Consider the following 16,371-nt stretch of genomic DNA (forward strand, 5'->3'; position numbering starts at 1 on the left):
GACTTAAAAAAAAAATTGAATTTTGTGACTGTACTATTTAGTGTCATTGTTTTATAGATACCATAGTGAGAAAGGATTCAGTTCGCAACTCCTAAGGCTTCCACTAGATGTCAACGATCTTTATAAAGTTGTTTGACGCATCTGTCATGAATACAGACCGAATTAGAATGCTTACAAGTTGACACGTCATCACTTCATTTTTTTGCGCCTGCGCATAAATCTGAGAAGAGTGTCTTTGTCATTAATCGTTTATTCTAGACACTTGATTTTTTGTTGTGTGAAAATATTACTGATGTTTACTGATGTTTCACGTTAAAAATGGACCAAAAGATTAATGCTAAACAACGTTTGACATGTTTGAACAAACGTAAATAGATTATTTACTAGGTTTTCTTTAGCTTTTCGGCGTGACTTTACACTGCCCACCTCATTTTGTGGGAGCCTACTGAACGCTAACTATTTGGACATAAATTATGAACTTTGTCAAAAGAAACCACATTTGTTCTGGACCTGGGATCGCTGGCAGCGCCTTCTGATGGAGATAATGAAAGGTAAGGGGATATTTAGAATGTTATTATCGATATTAGATGATGCTAATGCTAACTGTATAGCTTAGCTTAGCTTATAGCTTAGCTTGCTGTTGTTAGCATAGTACCCAGTTTATTGCAAAATGTGATTTCCCAGTAAAGTTATTTTGAGATCTGGCCATTCGGTAGCAATTACGAGATGATAATATATTATTCTTTGAATGACAATATTATAATTTACCAATGTTTTCGAATAGTAATTCCGTGATTTGTAATGCTGGATTCACTGGGAGCATTCGAGCCGAAAAAAATTCTGAATTTCACCGCGACTGTAAATGCTGTTTTTGGATATAAATATGAACTTGATGGAACTAAAAATGCATGTATTGTATAACATAATGTCCTATGAGTGTCATCTGATGCAGATTGTCAAAGGTAAGTGCATAATTCTAGCTAGTTTTCTGTCTGTTGATGCCCTTCTTTGAAATGTCTAAACATTACACACAGCTATTGTCAATGTACTCTCCTAACATAACCTAACTTTATGCATTCTCCGTAAAGCCTCTGAAAATCGGACAGCGTGGTTAGATTTAGGAGATATATCTTTCAAATGGAGGAAAATAGTTGATTATTTGATTATTTGAAATGATTACTCTTGCAGTTTTGAATTCCCCGCCATGGTCACATGACAATGAATCCCAATACCGGGATAAGATCGGGATAAGATCCTCAACAGGTTAAACAAATCAAAATATATTTTATATTTGAGATTCTTCAAATAGCCAACCTTTGCCTTGACAGTTTTGCACACTCCCTGCGTCGTTTCATGAGTTATTGGCGTTCAAACAGGCAGCAATCTGGCTGGTATGAGGTAGCACCGTGATAGTCTCACTACACTGGAAGTTAATAGGAATATGATTTTTAGATTGTGAAAACGTCTATCGTGCATGTCAGATTTCAATACTGGTCGATGTCATAACTCGGGAGTGTGTCGTCTCTCGAATGAGCCATTGATCATACTTTTGCGATATTCTTACCTTGAAAAATGTGTAATTTAACGGAGGGTCTAGCACATTTTTGCCATTTGTCTGCCTCTTTAGTCCAGGGTGCATTGCATGGTGCCGTTGCCAGAGATATTATAGAAACGAGATAGGAATCCAATGAATTAATATATTTCACCACACCCAACATTCTGTCGACCAATCACGTCGTCATGCTCCTTCACGCGGTTTCTAAGCTAATCATCGCGCAGTACCTTCTCAAAGTCAGTGTATATGTCGAGAAAGGTGCCTATTTTCCTCGTATGTAACGTCACGATTCCAGAGCTATACGATAAAACAGAGAGCAAGTTAATTATCTCACATCTCGGGGGTTTTGAACTAGCACCCAATAAACTCAAATTCAAACCATGAAGAAGAGTGCTCGTTGTCCCAGAATCTTTCAGAATGCAATACAAGGCCCATTGACGTAGCATGGGCAACATTTCCCCATCTCCTCAAAAGTGTATCTGTCGTTGCGAATGTCAGACTCCAGTCTGTGAGGCATATCAATCTGCAGGTTGAACATGGTGATTTTGTAGACTCCTAAATCTGATAATGCAGTTTGTTTAGGCGATTTTACAGCTAACTAGCTACGTTACATGCTGATATTGTCTTTGGTATTGTGTGTAGCTACGTTTTCTTGCTGCCCAGTGGTGTAAAGTACTTTGTAAAAAGACTTTAAAGTACTGCTTAAGTCGTTTTTTTGAGTATCTTTACTTTACTTTTTATAGTTTTGCCAACTTTTACTTTTACTTCACTACATTCCTAAAGAAAATTATGTACTTTTTACTCCATACATTTTCCCTGACACCCAAAAGTATTTGTTACATTTTAACAGGAAAATTGTCCAATTCACACACTTGTCAAGAGAACATCCCTGGTCATCCCTACTGCCTCTGATCTGGAGGACTTACTAAACACAAATGCTTCATTTGTAAATTGTGTTGGAGTGTGCCCCTGGTGATCGTCAATAATTTTTTTTATTGTGCTGTCTGGATTGCTTAATATAAGGAATTTGAAGTTGTTTATACTTTTACTTTTGATACTTAAGTATATTTAAAACCAAATACTTTTAGACTTTACTCAAGTAGTATTTTACTGGATGACTTTCACTTTTACTTGAATAATTTTCTATTAAGGTATCTTTACTTTTACTCAAGTATGACAATTTATACTTTTTCTACCACTGTTGCTACCGAGCTTGCCAGCCAGACCATAGAGAGAGCATTGTGGATTTTGTAGTCGACTTGACATGCATCAGATTTCCACAACGATTTTCCATGTTGCTACCAACCTCATTATAACGCCAAAATGAAACATTTGTTCACAAAATATATTGTTCTCACCTATGTGTTATTTAACATTGCAAATTAAAGAAATGAGTGGTTTTGGGTGGATTTTAATAAACTGCATGCTTTCCCGACAAGTTGTAACGGGAGGACCACACAACCTGTCATCGCATGACTCCAAGTTTACATTGATATGATGGTGTCACACCCTGATCTGTTTCACCTGTCTTTGTGCTTGTCTCCACCCCCTTCCAGATGTTGCCAATCTTCCCCATTATCCCCAGTGTATTTATACCTGTGTTCTGTTTGTTGCCAGTTCGTTTTGTTTCGGGAAACCTACCAGCGGTATTCCCCTTGCGCCTGTCTGTTCTAGTGCCTGTTTTCTAGTTTATCCCAGTTTTGACCATTCTGCCTACCCTGAGTCTGCCTGCCGTTCTGTACCTTGTCACACCACACTGGATTATTGACCCCTGCCTGCTCTGACTCTGAGACTGCCTGCCGTTCTGGACCTTTTGCACCCTATCTGGATTACTGACCTCTGCCTGTCCTTGACCTAGTAATAAACGTTTGTTACTTCAACACTGGCTGCATTTGGGTCTTACCTAAAACGTGATATTACGAACTGGCCATGACTGACCCAGCAGACTCGGACCAGCTCCGCAATGCCATCTCCTCCCAAGGAGCCACCATTGGAAGGCACGAGGAGTTGCTTCGGGGTCTTATGGAAGGTTTCCAGACCTTCCATAAGAGCAATTCCACGGGTTGTCTGTTAGGCAACCTACCACGACGGTAACCTCCCAGCCCCTCAGTAACCCGGCTGTAAGCAGCACTGACTCCCCGGTCACCAAAGAACCCCTCTTACCTCCCCCAGAATGCTTCAATGGAGAGTCGGGCACCTGTCGGGCGTTTCTCGCTCAGTGTTCCCTCATCATTGAGCTGCAGCCCTCCTTCCCCTCGGGCCATTCTAAGATAGCATACCTCATTACACTGATGTCCAGGAGGGCTCACGCCTGTGCTATGGGCAGTATGGGAACAACAGTCGGCCATATGCTTCGGTCTGGAGGAGTTTGTGGCAGAGGTGAAAGTTTTCTATGCTCCGTTGTCCGGGAGAGAGGCTGCCTGGAAGTTACATCAGCTTCGGAAAGACTCCCGCAATGTGGCAGACTATGCGGTGGATTTCCGCACGTTGGCAGCTGTGTGCCTGGAACCCGGAAGTGCTGTTTGACATGTACCTGCACGGAGTATCGGAGGAAGTAAAGGACGAGCTTTCAAACCGAGAACTACTGACGGATCTCGACTCACTCATTGCCTTGACCATTCGTTTCGATGGGCAACTACGGGAAGGAGAGGAGATTCGATTTCACCTGCTCATCCAAGAATTCCACCTCGCCTCCGAGGCATCCCGCAAGTCTCTGTTGTCGAGAGAACCCGAGGCTACCTGAGTTCCCCCTAGAGTCTCTGAAGGTTGCCGAGTCACCTCTTCCCAAGCCTATTCAACTAGGCAGAGCTAGACTGTCTCCAGCTGAACGGCTATACAGGCTTCACACTAAGAGTTGCACTAAGTATTGCGGGACTACCGGTCATTTCGTCTTCACCTGTCCACTAAAAGACTTGGCTCACTGGTAGGAGTGAGAAATCTGGTGGGCCATACGGAGAACTTTTCCTCTCCCCTTATTCGCACCCCTTTTTCATGCCATTTTGCTATGGGGGAATCAGTCAATCTCTCCGGGTACTCATCGACTCTGTGGCTGAGAGCTTTATGGACGCTACCTTGGCTTCTGAGCTGGACATCCCTACAGCTCCTCTTAATTCCCATGGACATTAGTGCACTGGACGGGCGCTCTATAGGCCGGGTCACCCACAATACCACCCCCATCAACCTACGTGTGTCAGGGAACCACAGTGAGACAATCCAATTCCTGCTTATTAAGTCTCCTCAGGTTCCCGTGGTATTGGGATTCTCCTGGCTCCAGCGACACAATCCCCTCATTGACTGGTCTGCTGGGGCCATCATGGGCTGGAGCCCGTGCCCATTGCCTGAAGTCAGCGCAACCTGCCCCAGGACGTCTTCCTGGGGGCTCGGAAGTTGCCCTGGACCTCTCTGCCATTCCTGAGTGTACCAGGACCTCCGGGAGGTCTTCAGTAAGGCCCAGGCCACTTCGCTTATGCCTCACTGACCCTATGACTGCGGGATCAACCTTCTCCCAGGCACCACTCCGCCCTGGGGACTACTGTACTCTGTCAGGTCCGGAGACCAAGGCTATGGCGATCTACATTGAGGTCTCCCTAGCTGCAATGTTCCTCCATCCTTCTGCCTCCCCCTGCCGACGCAGTGTTCTTCTTTGTGGAGAAGGACAAAACCCTGCGACCATGCATCGACTACCAAGGTCTCAACAAAACGGTGAAGAACCGCTACCGCCTAACCCTCATCTCCTCGGCCTCCGAGTCGCTCAAGTGTTCTCCAAGCTGGACCTACGGAACGCCTACCACCTGGTGTGGCTACGGGAAGGGGACGAGTGGAAGACTGCCTTCAATGCGGTCACTACGAGTATCTGGTCATACCATTTGGCCTTACCAATGCCCCTGCTCTGTTCCAGGCTCTGGTTAATGATGTTATCCGGGACATGTTGAACTGGTTCATCTTCGTCTACCTTGATGACATCCTCGTCTTCTCCCGCTTCGCCAAAGAACACGTGCTCCACGTCCGATAGATTCTCCAACACCTTCTGGAGAACTAGCTTTTTGTGACAGCAGGTGAAGTGCGAATTCCAGTGCTCCACCATCCCCTTTCTGGGTTACGTCATCGCTGCAGGGAGTGTACAGATGGTTCCCGGAAAGGTGAGAGCAGTGGTGGATTGGCCCCAGCCTACCATCCAGGGTGCAGCTGCAATGTTTCTTGGGATTCGCCATCTTTTATCCTGGGTACAGCACCCTGGCTTCCCGCCTGTCTGCACTCACCTCTCCCAAGGTTCTGATCACTTGGTCCCCAGCTGCTGACCAGGCATTCCGGGATCTCAAACATCGCTTCACCACAGCTCCCATCTTGGTTCATCCTGACCTGACCCGCCAGTTTGTGGTGGAGGCCGATTTGTTTCGGGTGGCGGCTGGCCTGTCTCAGCGTTCTGCCCTGGACCTCAAGTTGCTGGACCTACGCTTTCTTCTCCCACCGCCTCAATGCCACAGAGAGGAACTACGATGTGGGGAATTGTGAGCTTCTCACGGTGAAGATGGCGATGGAGTGGAGGCACTGGCTGGAGGGGGCGGAACATCCGTTCATTGTGTGGACTGCCCACAAGAACCTGAAATCTTCACGCGCCTCAATTCCAGGCAAGCTAGGTGGGTCCTGCTCTTCACCCGGTTCAACTTCTCCCTCTCATACCGGCCGATCCCAGAATGTCAGGATGCGCTGTCACGCCACTATAGCCCCACAGCTTCAACCCCGGAACCCGAGACCATCCTTCACACCTCATGCCTGGCGACGGCACTCAGCTGGGGAATAGGGAAGCAGGTTCGTGAGCTGCGGTGTTCCCAGACGATTTTACACACACAAGAATATCTAACCTTGTGCAGTGGCACTTGTAAATGTTCATCCTTCAAACACCCCCAAACAGGGAAACTGATCCCAATCAAAGGTGTTATTACGTGCCCCACTAAGGCAGTTATTTATCTTAACTTGTCCTTGTGGTAAAAATTGTGGGTAAAACAAAGCGCGAATTAAAAGTGCGTATCACGGAGCATCGTAGCACCATTAGGTGCAAGAACTCAACTTACCCAGTTGCGGCCCAGTTTTTGGAAGAAAACCACTCACTTTCGTCGCTACTCGTTATATTGGCATCGAACATGTCACCCTCCCTAGGAGAGGGCGTGACCTTGACAATTTATTGTTAAAACGAGAGGCTGCCTGGATCTTTAATTTAAAGACTTTGATCTGAAGCCATTCTTGTGATTATTTTGATTTTGCTATTGTAAATATTTGCAGGCTTATGTAGCCAAATTGTATCTATGATCGTATACTATCCATTTGTTTTTCTATGCTATTTCAATACATGAAAATTAACCAATGATATCAGGCCACACCCGGCCATGATCACAGACACCTGTGTGTGTCTTTTGACACTATATAAATGAGTCATCCCGCAGTGTTTGTCATTATACCCTGATGAAGACAGCTTGTCTGTCGAATTGTTGGACATAAATCATTTTGCATCTGAGCTCCTAGAGTGCGCGGCTCTCCTTTATCTTTCAATGAACTTCTATACCATATAAAAAATCTGAAAACGGTCTCTTGACATGTATCATGTTGACAACCATGTATTGTATTAATCAATTGTAATTAATTGAAAAAGTTGACACTTACAGACGAAGCTGAGTTGAAACTCTAAGCTCAGCAGTTTGTCCAGGGCGGCGTGAGTGACCACACAGCCATAGATCACGTTCTGGTCATCCACCAAAGGGATAAATTTCAAGATGTTGACCGCCCAGTAGGTCCCTTCTGGGGTGCGGTCGACCGCTGTGACCGCTTGCTCTAGCTGGACCACCTCCCCAGCTCTGGTCCAGGAGAAGTAGATGAGTGGAGGGCTAAAACCCTCTGCAATACACTGAAGCTCACTCTTCACATCCAGTACCACCATCGTGGAGGGAATGGAGAGAGTGGGTGGAACTAAGAAATGAGATAGAGATTCATTTATTTGATTTCATGGTGAAGCGTTCAGATTCACATAACCAGTTGTGTCCAATGTTTTTGACTTATTTTCCCATCATCTGTTGCCCTTGTCTGAGAGAACTGGATACATGAATGTCACATGAGGGAACAACTACGAATTAGAAACTACTTAATGGCATCCTTTCCTTTCTCCCTTTAGTGAAAGTTATTGGATTGGTGAAAGCTGTGAAGAGGACCTCATGTTTTTACCTATCCAAACATGTTAGATCATTCAATACATCACGGAAGGGTGGAAGAGAGGAATTTGAGCAGGGCCTTAGACCTAATTTAAAACTGAAAGGACTATGAAAGACTTACCTTTGATGTCTAATGTGACATTGCTGGAGTGTAGCTCGGAGACGTTGTATCTGACTTTACACTCATACACGCCCTGTTGTTCAAGAGTGGCATTAAGCACAGTCAGAGAGAAGGTCCCATTGACAAATAAACTGGTGTCCCAACTGAAGTCTTTGTCGACATGGTTGTCGTCTGTCGTCCCGAAGTAGGCTATATGAGATCCGTTGAAGGTCCAACTGATCCCCAGGAGAGAGTCGCCTTCAGGAGGGACTGAGATAGAACAGGGGAGAAGGGCAGATGTATATGGCCGGACCAAAACTTCAGTTGGGGAGACTGAAAGAAAGAGTGAAAAACATTGAAAATATCAGTGGTCTATATACATGTTCATAAGGATTTTGTCCTTATGGTCCCGTGTGGCTCAGTTGGTAGAGCATGGTGTTTGCAACACCAGGGTTGTGGGTTCGATTCCCACGGGGGACCAGTACGAAAAAATAAAATAAAAAGAAATGTATGCATTCACTACTTTAAGTCGCTCTGGATAAGAGCGTCTGCTAAATGACTAAAATGTAAATGTAAAAAAAACGTCCTTATTGACAAACAAAAGTATCATCAGAGATGGACAAAGATGTATCTAGTTATAAAATACAAAATACGCTTAAGACCAACGTACCAAAGTAAAATACAAAATACTGGTGCCGAAAAAATGATGTAATTAAAATAAATGTATTTTGTATTTTCTAATGCGTAAAGGGGAACACTGCCATACCCTTTTGGGATATTACAACAAAAAACAAGTTTCTTCAAACAACAAACAGTTTTTTTTCCCCCTTCGGACATCATTGCACTTGCGATAGAACACCAGAATATGTACTACAATTATTTTTACCATGCTGCTGGACGCTCCTCTCCTCTGTTTCATCAATAAAACAATAACAAAGGTGCTGGGTCCAACAGTGGCGGTGTTTCCCCCTTGACGGATTTCAGCTTTAAATTAGTTATAAATAAACTTGTGACCCTTGGCTAACATGCTATGAGCAGTACCAAAAGTCCAGTTAATTGGCACAGTTCATGGCGTGTTAATCTTCAGAGCTTTGGCACTCTTTTAGTCCAAATTCGCTGCACTGGTGTCAGAAATGAGATACCGTACCTTGCCATGGACATGATGTTATCAGAGGTGCAGGTAGAAAGCGGTTTGAAAGAAATTAGAGGCATGGCACTCATTACCCGAATGAGAGTGAGTGTAGTGATCGTGTGGCAATAACATTGTGTGTGTTCGCTTTCAAAGTTGAGTTCACTTCCCACTTTTGGTCCAAATTTACCACATTATCCTCACTCTGGAAGTGCATCCCTGTGCATACAACTTTATTTCAAGGTCCTCCACTCATCCATCAGCACCTCATGGCCTCACACGATAGTGCCATCAGACTTCTGATACCAATGCAGCAAATTTGGCGTGACGGGGGCCACAACATTTTGAAGTGCTATAAACAATGGTAGAAAAGTATTTTTAGTAATTTGAAAATGCAAAATACCATTCTCTGAAGTATCTTACTACAATGACATGTTTTTTTTTTGTCCTTTCAAATACAAATGACCAAATACTCAAAAGTAATTGAAATACATGTAACAGAAATACTACCATCTCTGAGTATCAGCAACGTCTTAATTATGAAGTTATGTGAAGTTCAACATAACCTGTAAGATCAATAGCTATATATACAGCTTGGTCAACTGACTGAAAGCTCAGTTGATGAAACATTAGTTAATTCAGTGAGTTTAGAGCAGATTTACTTATCCCAGCAGATCACAATCAATAAATCAATCAGATGTATTTTATAAAGCCCTTTTAACATCAGCAGTTGTCACAAAGTGTTTTACAGATACACAGACTAAAACCCCAAAGAGCAAGCAATGCAGAGGCAGAAGCACAGTGGCTAGGGAAAACTCCCTAAAAGGCAAGAACCTAAGAAGAATCAGGCTCCAAGGGGTGGCCAGTCCTTTTCTGGCTGTACCGGGTAGAGATTTAAGACTACATGTGGCCATATCATTTTCCAAGACATTCAAATGTTCATAGATTTTTCATTTTTTTACCAGGCAAGTCAGTTTAGGAACAAATTCTTGTTTTCAATGACAGCCTAGGAGCAGTGGGTTAACTGCCTTGTTCAGGGGCAGAACAACAGATTTTTACCTTGTCAGCTCAGGGATTTGATCTTGCAACCTTTCAGTTACTAGTCCAATGCTCTAACCACTAGGCTACTTGCCGCCTAGAAGATTACCAGCAGTGTCAAATAATAACCATGATGGCTATAGAGGGTGCAACACTTCAAGATTCAGTGTCAGTTGGCTTTTCATAGTCAGGCATTCAAACCGCAACGTAAGAATGGTAGCAGGTTGACGTTTATTGTCATGAATCTTGTCCTGGCAGCAGAACTGAGCGATTTCCCCTGAGATAGGCCAGCTGCAAAGTCAAAATTGGCTAGATTGTAGTAAGAAAAATGTATTCAGGGTTGGGCATTAGGGTTAGCAGTGTAAGGTTAGAGTTATAATTTTAAATCTATTTTATGACTTTGTGGCTGTGCCAGCTACTGACCATGCACTATGCACTATGCAGAGCTTCTTCCAGAACAAGATTCATGATGAAAAACATACATCTGATACCATTCTGCAGGTTTATGTATCCTATGGCAAACGACATTCCTGTCACAGGAGTCGTAAGGAGTGGACCAAAATGCAGCGGGTATATTTATCATCTTCTTTTTTATTGAAGGAGAAAACACTTAAACAAAACAAACGACAAACAGTCCCGTAAGGTGCACAGACTATACCGGAAACAACCACCCACAAACACAAGTGAAAACAAACACAACTAAATATGGCCTCCAATTAGAGACAACAACAACCAGCTGCCTCTAATTGGAGGTCATTGACAAAACTAACATAGAAATAGAAAAGCTAGATAAACACAGAAATAGATAACCTAGAACATAAACCAAAAACCCTGAAACACACAAAACAAACACGCCCTGACCAAACTACAATAACAAATAACCCCTTTTACTGGTCAGGACGTGACAATTCCTGACTGTTGCTTGTCACACGAGTGGAATATCTTGAGAAATGCATATAACAGCCATTGTCATTAAAGCAATCAAGAGAAACAAACCACAGAGAACTTACAACAAAATGTTAGAACAGCAAATTATTGTTGTGAAAAGCATGCATTCCTATTGGCTTTGAACACATAGGTCTACAGTACATGTATGCAATTTCACAACACACAAATCTAAACCCTCAAGTTAAAGAGGAGGAGGGTTGGTGAAATACCATTGCATACTTTCTTTCCCGGCTTTCTTCTCACCTCTGACCAGCATCTCTCTCAAAAGGTCAATTTTGCCTCAATTTTGCAGTATGCTATATATAGGGTAAATATAGCTAGGGTAAATACAATACGAAGGCTTGGGAGACAATGTTCCACTACAGGAACACTGGTAAGGCTGGTTCCCTACATTAATAAATAACCAGGGCTATAAATATTTGTCGATAGGATTAAAGGCAAGCCGTGAAGTTTGATACTTGAGGAGAAGGTGAAGTGTTAATATTAGCACAACTTTCAGAATGATGGGTGGATGATGGGGAAGTGACCAGGAGAGCGGAAGGAGAGGAGAGAAAAAAAGAACAAAGAGCTGTGTGGCTTAGTTGGTAGGGTTGTAGATTCGAATCCCCCTGGGGCAACCCATTTGAAAATGTATGCGTGCACTACCGTAAATTGCTTTGGATAAAAGTGCCTGCTTAAAGGCATATGTATAGTAGAAATCTTGATAAAGAGAAAGATCTGATTAGTTGACCCTAAGACTCCTAAGATCTGTAAGAAGATAGACGACAAGATAGGTAATGAGTGACAACAAACAGAATAATTTATGCATAAACTATCCCTGTAAACATGGTTTTGAATTTGAATTATGAGTGAAACCTCAAGATGTGAGATATAATTGCTACATGTTTCTAAAAAGTAAAGAAGGATCTGCAAATTATTCTGAACTATTCTAATACAATACTGTTCTCTAAGAAAATGTTTTTAGGGCGTTGGATAGTGCAAAACAAGATTAAATTGTGATATGACTGTTGACATTGTGCTTTTGGAGTACAGTGGCTTGCGAAAGTATTCACACCCCTTGGCATTTTTCCTATTTTGTTGCATTACAACCTGGAATGAAAATTTATTTTTTGGGGGGGCGGGTTTGTATCATTTGATTTACACAACATGCTTACCACTTTGAAGATGCAAATTGTGAAACAAACAAGAAATAAGACCAAAAAACAGAACTTGATTGTGCATAACTATTCACCCCCCCCCCTCCCCCCCAAAAAGTCAATACTTTGTAGAGCCACCTTTTGCAGCAATTACAGCTGCAAGTCTCTTGGTATGTCTCTATGACCTTGGCACATCTAGTCCCTGGGATTTCTGCCCATTCTTCAAGGCAAAACTTATCCAGCTCCTTCAAGTTGGATGGGTTCCGCTGGTATACAGCAATCTTTAAAAAAACTTCTCAGCGATAGCCCCCTTTTTTTCCATTTTTGCCTAAATGACATACCCAAATCTAACTGCCTGTAGCTCAGGCACTGAAGCAAGGATATACATATTCTTGGTACCATTTGAAAGGAAACACTTAACTTTGTGGAAATGTGAATTGAATGTAAGAGAATATAACAATAGATCTGGTAGAAGGAAATACAAAGAAAAAACCAACCGGTCTTTTTCTACCACCATCTTTGAAATGCAAGAGAAAGGTCACAGTTAAAGCCATCACCCTGGTTGTAATTCCGATAGTGTCCACAAGATGGCAGCAGTGTATATGGAAAGTTTCAGATGGATAACTTGAGTGAACTAGTATGAGTGAACTACAATACTTTGTGTGAAGTCCTCAGGTACATTCTGGCAAATCGTGAAGGAGACTGTCGCATTCATATAACATTTTTCTGCAAGAATATCGTCAAATCTATATACTTGGACTTTGATTTAGCTTTCCAAGTATTAGCAAGTATTATAAGTTCAACATTTGCAAAACGACCAGATTTCATAACTTCATAACTCTGAATATCCTTATAATTTTTGTCCAAAATGAAAAGGCAGGTTGTCGTACAAGGTTAATAGCTACATTTTTACCACATATAAAGCCGTAAACTCCCATATCGCCCAGCTCATTGGCTATCTAGCTAGCTTTGTTTGCTTATTTGACAAAACAGTTGTTCAAGTGATGACCGCCCGCGTCATCGGCGTTGCTCTCTGACCAAATATGGTGTCCTATAGGATATACTACACTCCTAATGATATAGTGAAATCTTGTTACCTTCTAGGATCTCTGAGGAATATATACGGACGTGATGTGACTCGTTGAAACAACGTTTAGGGTGAGATTTTCAGATTCCTTTCTTTGCAAATTGAACGAGTGGAAATACAAAATCGATCGTGCATGCTACATGGACCTTTTTAGGATATGAAAAATAATTTTATCTAACAAAACAACACTTCATGTTATCTCTGCAACCCTTTGGATGATAAATCAGAGCAAGATTTCAGAATGTAAGTACACATTTCACCTTCAGAGGTGAACTTATCAAACCTATCGTGGTGAAAAAAGTGTTGTTGTTAGGAGCTCTCCTCAAACAATAGCATGGCATTTTTTTGCAGTAATAGCTACTGTAAATTGGATGGTGCAGGTATATTAACAAGAATTTAAGCTTTCAGACGATATAAGACACTTATATGTACCGACATTTGTTGTTTCTTTAAAATCTGCGATCTTGACATAACGCGCTGCATGATTTACATCTGTCCAGTTGTTGGGACACCGATCCTTAGGTCATACCACAAATTCTGAACTGGATTGAGGTCTGTGCTTTGACCTGTCCATTCCAAGACATTTAAATGTTTCCCCTTAAATCACTCGAGTGTTGCTGTAGCAGTACGCTTAGGGTCATTGTCCTGCTGGAAGGTGAACCTCCTTCCCAGTCTCAAATCTCTGGAAGACTGAAAAAGGTTTCCCTCAAGAATTTCCCTGTATTTAGCACCATCCATCATTCCTTCAATTCTGACCAGTTTCCCAGTTCCTGCCGATGGAAAAACATCCCTACAGCATGATGCTGCCACCACCATGCTTCACTGTGGGAATGGTGTTGTCACGCCCTGACCTTAGAGCCGTTTTATTTCTCTATTTGATTAGGTCAGGGTGTGATGTGGGGTGGGCATTCTACCGGAGCCACCACCAAGGGTAGATGCCCACCCGGACCCTCCCCTGTAGGTTCAGGTTTGCGGCTGGGAGTCCGCACCTTTGGGGGGGGGGGGGTACTGTCACGCCCTGATTGTGGGATGTTGTTTTTGTGTTGCTGCCTGTGAGCAGCCCAGAACGTCACGTTTCGTTTTTTTCCTGTTTTGTTGTTTGGTGAGTTTGATCTTCATTAAAAGATGTGGAATTCCATGCACGCTGCGCCTTGGTTTATTTATGATTGGGAGTTTGAAGATAGTGAACGTGACAGGTGTTCTCGGGGTGATGAGAGGTGTTGGGTTTGCACCAGACATAGCATTTTCCTTGATGGCCAAAAAGCTAAATTTTAGAGTACCTTCTTCCATATGTTTGGGAAATCTCCCACATGCCTTTTGGTGAACACCAAACGTGTTTGCTTATTTTTTTCTTTAAGCAATGGCTTTTTTTCTGGCCACTCTTCCGTAAAGCTGAGCTCTGTGGAGTGTACGGCTTAAAGTGGTTCAATGGACAGATACTTCAATCTACGCTGTGGAGCTTTGTAGCTCCTTCAGGGTTATCTTTGGTCTCTTTGTTCCCTCTGATTAATTTAAAATAGGCAATCATGCGCTCATTTACAGTAATGTCCTGGCCTTTATATTGGCCTAATACACAACAATACAATAAAACAGTACAATAATAATTCAAACAAGATATGCAAATGTTTGATCACGGTAAGAAGTGTAAGATGATGGAAGATGATCAGGCATTGCAAAAAGCAAATACCAGGCAAGTACAAGAGTTTCATAATGCACATTTATTTGTGTTTTGTTGGTTGGGTGTACATTGAATTTATTCAGTTGATAATTCAATACAATATCAGTGTACATTCAACACTGTGTGATGTTGGTTGCCCGCAGGCCACCTATGAGCATAGATGGAAATCCAATTAAGTTTGTTTCAGAATATTTTGCAGCTCATTCTGGCAACGTAAAACAATAGTGAGAGGCCTAATACACAGCACAAGAAGCATTCAAACAAACTATTCAGATGAATGACCATGGTAAGAAGTGGAAGACAAGTGACAAGATAAGACATTACAAATACACTGTACTCGGCAAGTTCAAGAGCCTGAGATTTAACCCTAGGCACTTTTGAGCATAGATGAAAACACAATTAGTTTGTTTCAGGATCTTCTGCAGCTCATTCAGTCAAAGTGAATCAATTGCGATCCAGGGCTGTAACATGTTGACTTGCCCTACTTGTCGAAAAGTGCAAATGCCATCCTCTCTTTTATGTTGCCAAAACGGTCTATAACTATCATACAGTACACAATTTTAGTTTGTTGTTCTAGGCTACCTGGCTAAAATGCTTGCTTGCTTGATTGCCTAACTTCCTTTCATGGGCATCGATGAACCAGCTAGTTAACATCTAGCTACATATTGAACTTCCATCCTCTCAGGCAAGGGGAACAATGTACGAATTTAAGGTTGGATCAGAATGGCACAACACTCACCATGCTTTATGATTGTCAGGAAGTAGAGGCAGAGAAGGACTTTACACTGCATGGTCCGAGCTTGTCCCAAGACTAACTTCTTATCATCTCTCCCTCACCGGCTCTTATATGGGGGGGTGGGGGGCAGTGGGCGGGCTTTTACCCATGAGGAGACACAGGGGGATAAGACATTTTGTCCCGAAGCCCCTCAGGAGAGAAAAGAGTGGGCTTGTGCTGTAGTTGGCTAAATAACCCCCCCCCCCCCCCCCCCCCAGTCACACTGACAGATGGAGAGAAAGAGCAAGGGAAGAGTGAGAGTAATGTGCAAAGACACACAAATAGGACAGCAGTCACTTAAAATTCAGTTGGGCCTACGGCCAAGGTTTTTGGACTACTTTACATTGGTGCTGCGTTGCGATGGCCAAATGCTGGTGGGTAACCCCACTGAGCTTATGTAGGCAAACAGCCAAGGAAGGCTACCCTTGGATTTGAATGAAGGGAAAGGACTGTATTGGCAATTTGACGGGGGAGAAAGGGAGAGCAGTGAGAGCAGTTCACACCTTTCTTTCCTGATCTGTCCCTGTTCTAGCTATCTGGCCAGCCACTATAATGATCTTTCATTTTGATTGTGGTTAACCATTAGCCAGACCCACAGCTTGAATTTTTAACAATAAAGTATTTACTACCTCCCCCACCAATTATTCATTAACTTTATTAGCTGTAACTGTCAAGGCTCAGGAGAAGACCCAGATGCAGAGAGTTTCAAAGTAACAAAAGTTTAT

The 16,371-nt window shown here is 42.7% G+C and overlaps 1 protein-coding gene across 3 annotated transcripts in view; it reads right to left on the bottom strand.

Annotated features, from left to right (window-relative positions):
* Window positions 1–15,734, bottom strand: part of si:ch211-180a12.2 (uncharacterized) — a 67,650-nt gene extending 51,916 nt beyond the window's left edge. For all 3 annotated transcript variants that reach the window (XM_029713972.1, XM_029713962.1, XM_029713953.1), the window contains exons 1-3: window positions 15,611–15,734; window positions 7,877–8,188; window positions 7,214–7,516 (exon numbers count right to left, since the gene is read on the bottom strand). In XM_029713972.1, the coding sequence (XP_029569832.1) occupies window positions 7,214–7,516; window positions 7,877–8,188; window positions 15,611–15,662 (667 nt within the window). In that variant the 5' untranslated portion in view covers window positions 15,663–15,734. The remainder of the gene's footprint in view (window positions 1–7,213; window positions 7,517–7,876; window positions 8,189–15,610) is intronic.
* Window positions 15,735–16,371: the final 637 nt, after the last annotated feature.

This window comes from Salmo trutta, chromosome 2 (assembly GCF_901001165.1).
Source record: "Salmo trutta chromosome 2, fSalTru1.1, whole genome shotgun sequence".
NCBI classification, from domain to species: Eukaryota; Metazoa; Chordata; class Actinopteri; order Salmoniformes; family Salmonidae; genus Salmo; species Salmo trutta.